At 59.5% G+C, this 12,480-nt stretch overlaps 1 protein-coding gene across 2 annotated transcripts; it reads left to right on the top strand.

The window, feature by feature from the left end:
- Window positions 1-3,543: 3,543 nt before the first annotated feature.
- Window positions 3,544-12,355, top strand: HDGF (heparin binding growth factor). Of its 2 annotated transcripts, none has more exons than XM_077901146.1 (6): window positions 3,544-3,717; window positions 9,184-9,260; window positions 9,392-9,530; window positions 10,133-10,318; window positions 10,609-10,838; window positions 11,056-12,355. In XM_077901146.1, exons 1-6 carry the CDS (start codon window positions 3,631-3,633, stop codon window positions 11,060-11,062), a joined length of 726 nt encoding a protein of 241 aa, XP_077757272.1. In that variant the 5' UTR covers window positions 3,544-3,630; the 3' UTR covers window positions 11,063-12,355. The 2 variants fall into 2 exon arrangements, with proteins under 2 accessions (XP_077757272.1, XP_077757273.1); XM_077901147.1 differs by lacking the exon at window positions 3,544-3,717 and adding an exon at window positions 4,056-4,099.
- Window positions 12,356-12,480: the final 125 nt, after the last annotated feature.

The following is a 12,480-nucleotide window of genomic DNA, read 5'->3' as shown; positions in this document are numbered from 1 at the left end:
GAGAGAGAGAGAGAGAGAGGCAGAGACACAGGAGGAGGGAGAAGCAGGCTCCATGCCGGGAGCCCGACGTGGGACTTGATCCCGGGACTCTAGGATCGCGCCCTGGGCCAAAGGCAGGCGCTAAACCACTGAGCCACCCAGGGATCCCCCAGAGCCCTCTTTTTAAAAACTATTTCTGTAGGGGTACCTGGGTTGTTGGCTCAATGATTGAACGTCTGCCTTTGGTTCAGGTTGTGATCCCTCGGTCCTGGGATCAAGTCCGCACATTTGTCTCCCCACAGGAGCCTGCTTCTCCCTCTGCCTATGTCTCTGCCTTTCTCTCTGTGTCTCTCATGAATGAATAAATAAAGTATTTTTTTAAAAAAGAAAAATTCTATCTACATCATTTGCCAAAAGCAAGATTCAAACCAGCTTCCTTGATATGCAAACCCAGGTGGTTTCCACTAGACCACACTGCCCCTTCCCCAGCATCCTGAGCACCAGCCCTCCTGCTGTGCTATTACTCCTCCTTCCCCGTCCTCTTGACCTTGCTCCTCTGGGAGACAAGCTTCAGGACCCTAGAGCCAGGTCTGCCCCCCAAACTCCCTGACTTCTGTCCTGATCTCCCTCCCACACAGTTGAACCAAACACCAGGATCAATGGAATTCTTTCACGGAGACATATGTGAATTGGAATCTGGGGGCCTGTGACCTGACCTGTGTGATTTATTTATTTATTTATTTATTTATTTATTTATTTATGAGAGACACACACAGAGAGAGGCAGAGACACAGGCAGAGGGAGAAGCAGGCTCCCTGGGGTCTCCAGGATCACGCCCTGGGCTGAAGGCAGGCGCTAAACCTCTGAGCCACCCGGGCTGCCCTGACCTGTGTGTTTTAGATCTTACTACTCAAATGGTGGTCCAAGGTAGAAGCAGCACCTTGGGGGTTGTTAGAAATGCATCCATCCCATGTCTATTGAGTTTTTTTTTTTTAAGATTTTATTTATTCATGAGAGACACAGAGAGGCAGAGACATAGGCAGAGGGAGAAGCAGGCTCCATGCAGGGAGCCTGATGTGGGACTTGATCCTGGGACCCCAGGATCACACCCTGGGCCGAAGGCAGGTGCTCAACTGCTGAGCCACCCAGGAGTCCCCTACCGAGTTTTTTTTTAAGAGGATTCCCAGATGATTTGTTTGCACACTCAAATCTGCAGAGCATATAAGTTAGGTCTGACTCCCAGGGGAAGTAGGCTTATGCCTGGCCGCCCGTGTAACTGACCCTCTGCACCTGGCTTGGTTGTTAGGGCCAGCTGTGAGGTGGCTGAGGATGTTATTGTAAGGAGAACTTGGATATTAAATTGCAACCAAGGCCCAGGAGATTATTGCAACAAAGGGAACCCTGCTCCTTTTATTGCAACCAGCATCTGCATGATGGACTAAGTGACAGGCCCAAGAGATTTGTTGAAGAATTGTGAAGCCTTTCTGTGGCCTCCCAACAGGCTGTTATGATGCAACAGAGTGGAGAAATGGATAGGGCTCTGGGTTTTAACTGGACCAGGGTGCACTAAATTGGGAAAACACTTTAAAACATGTTTGTCGCATGGGACACCTGGGTGGCTCAGTGGATGAGCATCTGCCTTCTGCTTAGGGAGTGGGATCGAGTCCCAATCGGGCTTCCTGCATGGAGCCTACTTCTCCCTCTGCCTAGGTCTCTGCCTCTCTGTCTTTCATGAATAAATAAAATATTTTAAAAAAAAAGAAAAACGTTTGTTGGATATTTATAACACTGGCCTGGACACTTGAAGGAAACTTATCGTGGCACCAGATTTACTGAAACACATTTAGGAATTTGTGACAAGATCCTTTGCTAACAATAATCATAACTAAGGAAAGTAGTAGCCTGAGAGAAACCAGAGGATCACACTGACAACATTTCAAACTGGAATGCCTCGCAGAGTAAACACCAACTGGAATCTAGCAGCTCTGTTGCAACAAGTTTAGATTCCTATTGAAACCAATTGACAAGTCTGTGGCTGAGGCCATGCACGGTTCTTTTATTGCAACAGGAGTGCCCCTCTGTGCCAGCAGCGCCTGTGCACAGGCCAGAGAGACTCCAATCATAGGGGGAATTACGTGGAGAGGCCACACTGTTATAAAGGCAAAAGTTGTGAAATGCATTGCCATAAGGACATAATGTATAAGGACAGCCAACTGCTATGGAGGGAGGAGGGCCTGGAACAGCTGCAGGCTCAGCTAACAAATAACCATCTCTCGTCTCAGACCTGGCAGGGCGGGCAGGTTATCCCCTTACCACTTAGGAAACTGACTCAGGAAAGCTCAAGGGGTCCGAATTGTCAGAAGGTGGACCTGAGCCTTTGGGCTGCATCCCATCTCTGCTTCCTTGCAGGGGGACTTTGCATACGCTTTGAAATCAGGAAACCAGTGGGAAGAAAAGCATGTGTATTTTACCTATTCAAATCCAGAACACCCAGTGCAAAATATTAAGGATCTGGAAGTGCTGCAAGAGATCCAAGTATCTTATTTCTAAGAGACCGTTGGTCTCTGGATTTGAGCAAATCCAAGATGAGCAGTGACGGCAAAACAAAGAAATAATTACGGTAAATGTTTGGCTTCGTGGGAAGAGACCCGAGTTCCAGCTCTGACTCCAAACACTTGCCAACACAGAACAGCAGCTAAAAGGTGGTCCGTAGAACCCAGCGCGAGCGCTCGGTTCTCTCGGGCCCAGCTCTAGGCACCACCTCTGTGAAGCCCTCCCGGATTCCGCCCCAGTTCCATCCAACCCCCGCTCCCAGGAACTGTAGTGCGGGTTCCCAGGCTTCGCGGCTCTGTGCACGGGCGGCCTGGGGTTTACTGGCTTTGTGCGGTGCACCGCTCATCCTTGAGGGCTTAGCGCGTGGCGAGCCCGGGAGCAGCCCCAGGACGCGACCGCTTCGTGCCTCGAGCCCTCGGACACCCGGCGGCTCCCCGACTCGAGCGTCTCCCTCCCGGCCGAGGCCGTCCGCACGTCGGGCCCCGCAGGGCGGGGAGCGCCCGCGTCCACACCAACCCCGGGGCCGCGGCCACCCCGCGTGCGGGCACCCCCCGGGCCAGGGGAGGGGCGCCAGGCCGCTCCGTCCAGCCCGGCGCCGGCTCCTCCCGCCGGGCGTGCGGGCGGGCGCCCCCCGACAGCAGCACACAAAGCCCGCTCGGCGCGCTCGGCGCTCGACTCCTCGCGCCTGTGCCGCCGCGCGCCGCCGGGAGGCCCCGGGTTGGGCGTCGGGCCGCGGCAGGCCCGGGGCGTCGAGCGCCGCGCGCATCGAACCGGCGCGGGAGGGGGAGGGGAGCGGGGGAGGAGGGGGAGGGGGCCGGCGGGGGAGGAGGAAGAGGCCTCGCGCCGAGGAGGGAGCAATTGAATTTCAAACACAAACAACCGCACGAGCTCGCAGCACCGCGCCGCCGCCTCCGCGCCCGCCCCGTCCGAGCGGCGGGGGCGCACACCGTGGCCGCGCCGGAGCTGGGGCCGGGGGCCGCCATCGAGGCGGGGGCCGCGCGAGGGCCGGAGCGCAGCGGCGCCGCCACCGCCGCGCGCGCAAACTTGGGCTCACGCTCGCCGGCGCGGCGCGGAGCCCGGGGCGCCCGGAGCCCCGCCATGTCGCGCTCCAACCGGCAGAAGGAGTACAAGTGCGGGGACCTGGTGTTCGCCAAGATGAAGGGCTACCCGCACTGGCCGGCCCGGGTGAGCAGCGCGGCCCGCCGCCCGGGCCCGGGCTGGGTTGCGTAACACCCGGGAGGGCGCAGAGGGGGCGCGGGCGAGGGGCGGCCGGGTCCCAGTCCCGACCCGCCGCGAGCCCCGGCGCCCCCCGCCGGTTACATAATGGTGGGGGCGGGGGCCCGGCGAGCGCGGCGTCCGCCCCTGCCCCCACCCCGAGCGCGGCGGCCTGGGGCGCGCGCGGGGCCTGGCCGGGGACCCCCTGGAGAGCGCCGCTGTCGCCTCTGGCCGCCGCCCCCGCTCAGACCTTCCGCGGACCGCGCGGTGGCGGGAGGGTCCTGGGCCGGGGAGGGCTGCGTGGAGGCGGAGTTCGCTCCTGTAAAACTTTGGTGTGGGGCGGCCGCAAGAGGTCTGAAGTTGGGAGGGTCGCCGAGCGCTCGGGGCGGCGGGGGAAGGGGGCTGGCTGCCGGGCTCGGGACTTGCCGCCAGGACCTCGGGCTCTGCGGCCCCGCGCAAACATCCCTCCATATGCTGGCGATTCAGATTGGGGGCTGCGGGGTGCGGGACCCCCGGGAGGCCGGGAAGACTGCCCAGGCCGCCTCTTCCTGGTGTGTGGGGGGGTGGGCTCCTTCTCCTCCCTCCACCGTGGCCCAGCCTGCCATGTGGTGGAGTTAGCCCGCCAATATCAGCGCCCCCCCACCCCAGCACCTGGCCAGGTGGGAGGGTGGAGCCCAGGGCCCGGCCTGCTGTGTTCATCAGGTCTCCCTAAGGACTGGGTCGGCTCCTGGAAGGACGGAGGGGGGAGGGAGGCTGCTGGAGGAGGTTGGGGGTGTCACAGGGGGCCGTGTTTTTGGCAACTTACTGCAAAGTTGTTCTGGAGAGGCCTTTGAAATTGGGTGCGGGTATGACTCTGTCCCCTAGAGGTAGGACTCAGGGGAACCAAATAGGGCTGAGAGCGGTTTACCGAGTTGAGGGGCCGTGCAGAACTGCCTCTAGACTGTAGGTCGCTCTCCACGCGAGTCCCAGCGTCTTTATCTGGTCCAGACGTTGCGCTGGGCCTGGTTCAGGCTGCCAGGCCAACTTTTGGGGCTACTTAGGCCACTTCGTCACTCGATACCCTCTCCTGAAGAGTGTGATTAATTCCCTATCTCTTAAGCTCCTTCCCTGAAACTTCTACATGTCCAGCCTCTCTGAGTGGGAACAGGTACAGAGAGTGGCTCTCCCAGCATCCAGGGCTTCCTAAGGGCCTGGGCCGCGTGCTGGGGGGAGCAGTGTGAGGACACAGGCACTTTGCCATGTGTGTGCATGCTATATGTGGTCTGTGAACACTCGTGTACTTTACCCTGCACCTTTGATCCATCTGGCTTCTCAGCCCAGATGCCCAGGCCTGCCGGGCAGGGCAAGAACTGAACCCAGGTCTCTACCACTCCTATCTCCTGGGCGTGGGACAAAGTTCGAGGCTGGCCCAATGGCCCAGGACCCCGGGAGGGAGTGTAGCTGGAATGTAGGTTGCAGGGAAGAGAGAAGAGGGAGGGGGCGCAGACCTTCAGGGAGAGGCAGCACATGGGACTGGGGATGCCCAAATGTCTTGTCTTCACTGTCACCCTCAGCCTCCAGGACAGAAGGGTGGGACGGGGAGGCAGTGTCTTCCTTTCAAGGCCTGGACCTTTTAGATAGAAGTAGGCTTGGCAGGGGAGTCCGACTGGATCTCAAGGAGGATCTCACCCTTTGCTTGTGCTCCAGCTTTTGTGACATCTGGGGAATGGGACCCCAAGGCTCCTATCTCCCAGGTAGAATCCCCCCTGAATGCTGAAAGTACCGACAAATGTGAGTCTCCTCACCATGCCTGGGTGCTGTCTCAACCCCTAGAGTGGCAGAATCTGAAGGGGCCCGGCCCCTCCTGAGACAGCTCCTTGACTGCCCCTCTGATCAAATAGAATCCTCAGGTATGGTGAGGGCCACTGTGTGGACTTTGCCTCCCCAGCCCCACTTCTGGGGAGGATGGCTGACTGAGAGACTGGAGAGCTCAGTGCCTGGAGAGCCCAGCCAGAGAGGCCACGTGGTAGGCAAGACCTGCCTGGGGAGAGCATGACTCCATCTTAACCTCCTCCTTCCCCTCTTCCTCCTGCTTGACTTCTTGGGGGATCTCCAAGCACTTAACAGTTCACCTTCAAGACTCAGGGCTGTTTTCCTCCCAGGTTCCTTCCTCCTCTCTGCTTCCTGTTTCACAATCCCAGAAAACCTGAGCAGTCAGAGGGCCTCACCCAGCTTTACTCCCTCTGCCCCCCCACCCCCCATGTCCCGGCACCACCTTCTCCTTTCTGCCACTTAGGCTTGCCACACTTTCCCGGCCCCAACTGTCTCCTGCCCCAGATTTTCCGGTTCCTGGGTCAGGTTGGGCCTGGCTCTGGGTGTGGTGGTCAGAACCCTGGCTGGCAGTCTGAGCAGGCTTAGCCTTCCCTGCTGCCTTCCTATTGTGTGGGCAGGCGGCCCTGGGCTCCGCTTTGGTTTGAGGCTGGGGAAAGGTGTTCAGTCCTCCCCTGTTCTTCACCTGGGAGCTTCAGTTCCCTCATCAGACCTCTGGCGGGGGGTGGTGGCTGTGGGCTCAGGGATTTTAGTTTCGTTAGCTGGGGTCGGAATGATGGAGCCAGGCAGATGCAGAGGGTTCGGCGTGGAGTATGGACTGGCCCTGTCCTGGGAGAGTTGGCCTTCCTAGATTCCTGGAGTGGCTGAGAAGTAGAGCCCCCTCCCCCGTTGGCCATTAGGGGGGGTGGTGTACAGTGGGGTCCCTAGCACTCTTCTGGCCCCACCCTGACCCACTTAGCTTTGACTCACTTGTTCTGAGTCACAGCCTGGATATAAAGGCACCGCCTGGGAGACATATGTCTGTATTGGGGGTACAGGCCTCCCCTGAGACCTCATGTCCTCTATGTGGAAGAAGAACCGCCCTTCACTTCAAAATGCAAGAAATGACATTTCCTTTGTAGCTTGAAGGATGGAAGGGATTTCTCCCATTTTGAGATGAGAGGCTGGGACTTGAATTAAGTGAAGAGTGTACTCTCCTGGCACTTCCCCCACAGGTACCTGCAGTCCAGGTGAGGCAGGAGCAGGACTGACTCTCTCCCGGTAGATGCCCATCTACCCAGGCCCCTGGCTTCCCTCTTCCTCCAGACCCACCCTTTATTTGGCGAGAAGTCAGCAGGGCGGGTATATCTGGCGTGTGGTTCTATTTTTAATTCTCATCCATTCTTTTGTTTCTCTTCCACCCCTGAGGCTGGGCAGCTGGTGGCCTCCTGGGTCCCTGTCACACCATTCAGCTGCCTCTGACCGCCTTCCACAGTTCCCCATGGCCTTGTGGTTGGAGCAGCCCTGGCCATGGCAGTGCTCCTGGAGAGACCTTCTCACCCTTCCTTTTGACCCTCACCTGCCCCACCCCCCTTCTCCTGAGCCTCAGTTTTCTGACTTTCACCCCTTGAGCATGTTAATGTCCTGTCGGGGGTTTGGGCTCAGGTGCGTGTCAAGAATGCAGAGCTCAAGGTTCCCTGCTGTGCTCCCAGCAAGACCCTTGGCTCCCCACCCCTGTGGCTGGTTCGTGGGGCCGAAATCCACAGAGAAGAGGCCTCAGGAAGGGCATCTGCTATTGTTGTACCGAGCCTGTCTTCTGGGACCTCTAAACCCTGGAGGCTCTCATTTTGTTTTTTGCTTGCCCCCCCCCCCCCCCCCCAGAGGTCTCACAAGACCCAGGTGTCCTGGCCGAGGCCTGACTCCTCCAGCTGCACCCTAGGTTTGGCTTCCCAGAGAAAGGCCTGGGCCCTCCAGCCCTAGCTGTGGTTTCAAGCACAGCCTGGGTCCCAGGTGCCAGACTCCGGGCTCAGGGGTGGGGTGTGTTAGTGTCCCCTCCTCCCCAATCTGGAGAGAGGGCCTGGGGGGGAGGGGTGGTCACATTCCTGATTGCTGAGTGGCCCCGGGGGCGGGGTGGGTTGTCATGGCGATGGGGATCCTGTTTGTGGGGGGAACTGCGTGCCTTTCCACCCCCTGCTAACACACCCCAACCTCCTGGTCATGGGGAGGGCCCAGTTGGTGCTGGGCCTTCCTGGGGGGAGGGGCCGAACTTCTGTCCCCAGAGGCCACAGGGCAAGGGGGGAGGTGCCCAGGAACCTGCAGATTCCATGCCTGGAGCAAGATGCCCCTCAGATTCCTGCCCAGGGCCCCGCCCCGCCTCCTGGGCGTGCTTCAGCTCTGGCCCATCCACCCAGGCTCTCAGGTCAGGCTCCGTGTTCCAGTCCCTGCTCCTCACGGCCATGGTCTGCTGTGTCCTATCTGCGCCTGGGGCCCCAGTCAACATGGCCACCTGGCCCGTGTCCGGCGAGAAGCCAGGCTGCTAGGCTGCTGGGCTGCTGCAAGTGTTGCTGGGACTTGTAGTCCTTTCCACTCCCCCAGCTCTGCTGGGCCTCTCCAGGGCTCTGGGGAGGCTGTGGGGGCCCCTGCCTGTCCATGAGCACACACCTCTGCACCTTCCCCACCATGGCTCTCCTTGTGCCCCCAGGACGTGGCAGGCAGGGAGTCAAGTCAGGAGACCAGCTCAGAGACCCTTGCTGACTTCCCCTGTCATTTGGGGGGCCTGTTTCCTTATCTGTGAAACGAGAGCGTCTGACTACATCAAGAGGCTTTCAAAGCTTTCCCCAGAGACCTTTGGCGTTGCTTTGGAGGGGGGTGTTGGATAGGCAGCACCTTGGCCGTACCTGCCAGAGAGTCCACCTAGGCAGTGCTCGGTGCTGATGTGGGTGACTGTAAAACGCACTCTGCTGGAGAGGTGCGGAGACTTCTGAGGGGGTGGGGTGGGGGAGGTCACGGGAGTGAATGAGCGTGGGAGACCGGAGACCAGTGTGGTCGAGGTGGACAACTGGCACTGTGGGTGGTACAGCAGGCCAGGTGATGGCCATTTACTCTCTACCCTGTGGTTTCAGTACCATGACACTCTCCATCTTACAAATGAGGTCACTGAGGTAGAGGATGGTTGAGTAAGTAGCCCAAGGTCATCCAGATATTGGTGGCGGCGTGGGCATTCAGGCCTTGATGCTTGAGAGGAGACGTGAGTGGGTGGGCCCTCTAGTCATGAGCCGAAGCCGCAAGGTTTCAAGCAGGGAGCACGGAAGGCAGCGCTGAGGGCACAGTGGCTTGTAGGCGGGCTGTAGTCCAGCGGGAGTGGAGGGAAAAGGTGACTGGTTGGGCTAGGGTGAGGGCTAGGACCTGGGTGTGTGGGCAGGCAGAATGGGTGCTGTCTAGCACCTAGAGGAGAGATGCTGATGCTGGTTTCCAGTGGGCTTCATGTCTGACTTCCAACAAAGTTTTCCTGCTTAGAAGGGTTTAAAAACTATCATGGTGATCTGGGACTCTCCCAGTCTGGTTTTACAAGTATCTTGGAGGCCAGCCTTGGCCCCAGTTTGGTGACTTCAGGACTCCACTCACTCCTGTCCCTACTCTTGCTCCCAGATTGATGAGATGCCGGAGGCCGCCGTGAAGTCCACAGCCAACAAGTACCAAGTCTTTTTTTTCGGGACCCATGAGACGTGAGTGAGGGGCTGGAGGTGGGGAGGGCCAGAGGTGGTGCCGGCACGCCTTCCCCTCGGCACCCCTTCCCCTCGGGTCACGCAGCTCAGGCAGTGAGGGCTCCAGAGCACAGTCTCCCATCTCTCACCAGGGCATTCCTGGGCCCCAAAGACCTCTTCCCTTACGAGGAGTCCAAGGAGAAGTTTGGCAAGCCCAACAAGAGGAAAGGGTTCAGCGAGGGGCTGTGGGAGATCGAGAACAACCCTACCGTCAAGGCCTCGGGCTATCAGGTGAGCAGCCACGACCCCAGAGAGCCCCTGGAGAGCAGGTGTGGCCACTGGCTCCGGAGCAGGCGTGCACCCACTGGGGATGCTGAGCCGGCAGGAGCTCCTGGGGTGGGGGTGGAGGGGCCTGCAGGAAGGGCTGGGAGGGTGGGGGGTGGAGGGGGGCAAGGACAGGAGGACGGAGGCGGTAAGTGGAGACAGCCCTTTCCCCTTTTCTGAGGCCCCGGGTGAGCGTAGGACTTGGCCTTAACTCTTTCCACAAAGGCTTCCAGGAGGAGGTGCTCGTGAGCCGGGCAGGATGAGGCGGGAGGGTGGGGGGCGGGGGTTGGCGGGGAAGGGTCCCAGCTCCCTCTGGGAGAAGTTGACCCGAGGTTTTGCCTCCTGCTCCAGCCCTCCCCCCTCCTGCACAGAGCCCTGCCTGCCCGGCCAGTGGGTTTAGCCCGGGGCTAATCCGACAGAGGTGGGTCTCAATCACTCGTGAGACTGGGCACCTGGGTGGGGGCGGGGGCGAGGTGGGAGAAGGAAGGAGTGAGTGGCCGTGGGCGGGTCAGGGAGGGGCCCCACGGGCCACGCTGGTGCCACTCAGCCTCCACCGTCTCTGCACGCAGTCCACCCCGAAGAAGAGCTCTGGAGATGAGCCCGAGCCGGAGCCTGAAGCTGCGGAGGGCGATGGTGACAAGAAGGGGAACGCCGAGGGTAGCAGTGACGAAGAAGGGAAACTGGTCATTGACGAGCCAGCCAAGGAGAAGAATGAGAAGGGGGCACTGAAGAGGAGAGCAGGGGAGCTGCTAGAGGTAAGTGACTACCGCCTGGGCCCTGGGTGGGGGTGGGGGGCAGTAGTGGCTCCTGTTGCTGCTGTGCTGCTGCTGCTGCTGCAGGGACATTCTAATCTGGGGGAGACCACCTCCCAGTGTGGGGTCCCCTGCTGAGAAGATGGGGCACAGACCCTTCAGCTGGCAGAGAGCTGGGGACAAGGAATGTGGGCATGGTCTGGAAGGAACCTCTGGGTGTGGGGGGGACTAGTTGGTGGCTGATGGCCTCCCTCCCCAGCCTCAGTGGCCTTGTCTTTGCCAATACCACCTAGGACTCTCCTAAACGTCCCAAGGAGGCAGAAGACCCCGAAGAGGAGGAGAAGGAAGTAGCCTCCTTGGAGGGTGAGAGGCCCCTCCCCGTGGAGGTGGAGAAGAACAGCACCCCTTCTGAGCCCAGCTCTGGCCGGGGGCCTCCTCAGGAGGAAGAAGAGGAGGAGGAGGAAGAGGAGGAAGAGGCTGCCAAGGAAGATGCTGAGGCCCCAGGCATCAGAGATCATGAGAGGTGAGGGAGCCCCCTGCCCTGAGGCAGCTGGACTGGGGCAGGGGGGGTAGGGGGGTGGGGGGTGGGCAGCCACCTGCGGAGAGGTGGCAGCAGAGGAGGAGGAGGAGGGCCTGCAGTGAGGCAGGGTGGGCTCTCCCAGGACACTGGTGCTGGCTGGGGTGTGGCCAGCCCTGGGGCCACACGGATAACCCTTCTCCCCTCCGCCCCTCCCCTGCAGCCTGTAGCCACCAATGTCTCAAGAGGAGCCCCTGCCCCGTTCCTGCTGCTGTCTGGGTGCTACTGGGGAAACTGGCCATGGCCTGCAAACTGGGAACCCCTCCCCCACTCCATCCTGTTCTCCTCTTCCACCTACTCTCCCCACTCCAAGCCCAGCTCCTGGAGATTGACCTGGATGGGGCAGGCCACCTGGTCCTCACCTCCATGTCGCCAGCACCCCTGTGATCTGAGTCAGGGCCATGTCTTCTGCTTCATGGGCTGAGATAAGGCCACTGGTGTCCTTCCCTGCCTGGAGTTAATTTCAGGGTATCCGAAGGGGCCTTGGACTGGCTGTTTCCATCTCCTAACGCCTCCTCCCTGCTCCCCAGCATTCTGGACCTCTGGGTTAGCTGGGATCAGACGTAGGAGTGGAAAGGATGGAGAATTCAACAGTGGGGTAGGCTTCTGGGCCTGAGAGAGGCCATCTCCAAATTGTAGAGGGGGGGTCTCAGGCAGGAGGACGTGTCTTCCTGCACTTCTGTCCCTTCCTCCCTTGCCTGTTATCCCAGCTGCCTAGATTCAGGGAAAGTGGGACAGCTTGTGGGGGAGGGCTCCCTCTGTACATCCTCGATGATGATTGACAGCATCTTCCTTTTGCTGACCCCAAGCGTTCTGGGAGCTGTAATTGGTCATCAGAAGATCCAGGGCTCTGCAGGTGTTGGGGTGGAGGACCTGGGATGGGAGGGTTGGCTTCCCCCAGCGAGGCTGGGAGTGCCGAGGAGTAACTGTCCCCTCTGATCTCTGGCCAGAGATTGGATGCCCTGTGCCTCCTCCCCACCTGCTCAAGGCCAGCCTGCACTCACACGTCACCCAGACATAAAGGAAAAGACACATTTTTTAGGAAATGTTTTTAATAAAAGAAAATTACAAAAAAAAATTTTAAAGAACCCCATCCCTTTGTGTCCCCCCCCCCTCATTCCCCACTGCTGCCTCCATTTCTGAGGTGCCCTAGGAGGCTTCCCTCCATTTGGGGTCTGAGGACTTTTCTTTTTGTAGCTGGGGCTTTGGTGTTCCTTGTTGTGTCATTTCCCACTCACCTCCCCACCTGGTCTCCTGGGTGTTGTCACCAGACCTGAACCCGCGAGAGGACAGGGAACCAAGTGCCCTTCCCGCCGGCCTCTCGTGGCCTCTCTGCCTCCCTGTCTCCTGTCTCCCCTCTCCCATGGGCTCTGATGAAAAATTGCTGACTGTAGGTTTGGGAGTTTAGTTCTTAGAACCGTAGACGATTTCAGTTCTAGGAAAATAAAACCCGTTGATTACTAGATGGAATCTTGACTGCTTCTTGGGGGTGGTGGTGGTGGTGGTGTCTGGGGGGTGTGAGGGGGCAGGAGATGCGGGGGTCTCCAGTCCCTTGTCGGCCTGAGGTGGGCCAGTGGGCAAAGTGCAT

This window comes from Canis aureus, chromosome 6, assembly GCF_053574225.1.
Source record: "Canis aureus isolate CA01 chromosome 6, VMU_Caureus_v.1.0, whole genome shotgun sequence".
Taxonomy (NCBI): domain Eukaryota; kingdom Metazoa; phylum Chordata; class Mammalia; order Carnivora; family Canidae; genus Canis; species Canis aureus.
Note: the sequence above shows the minus strand (reverse complement) of the source record. Positions and strands in the feature narration are given on the sequence as shown.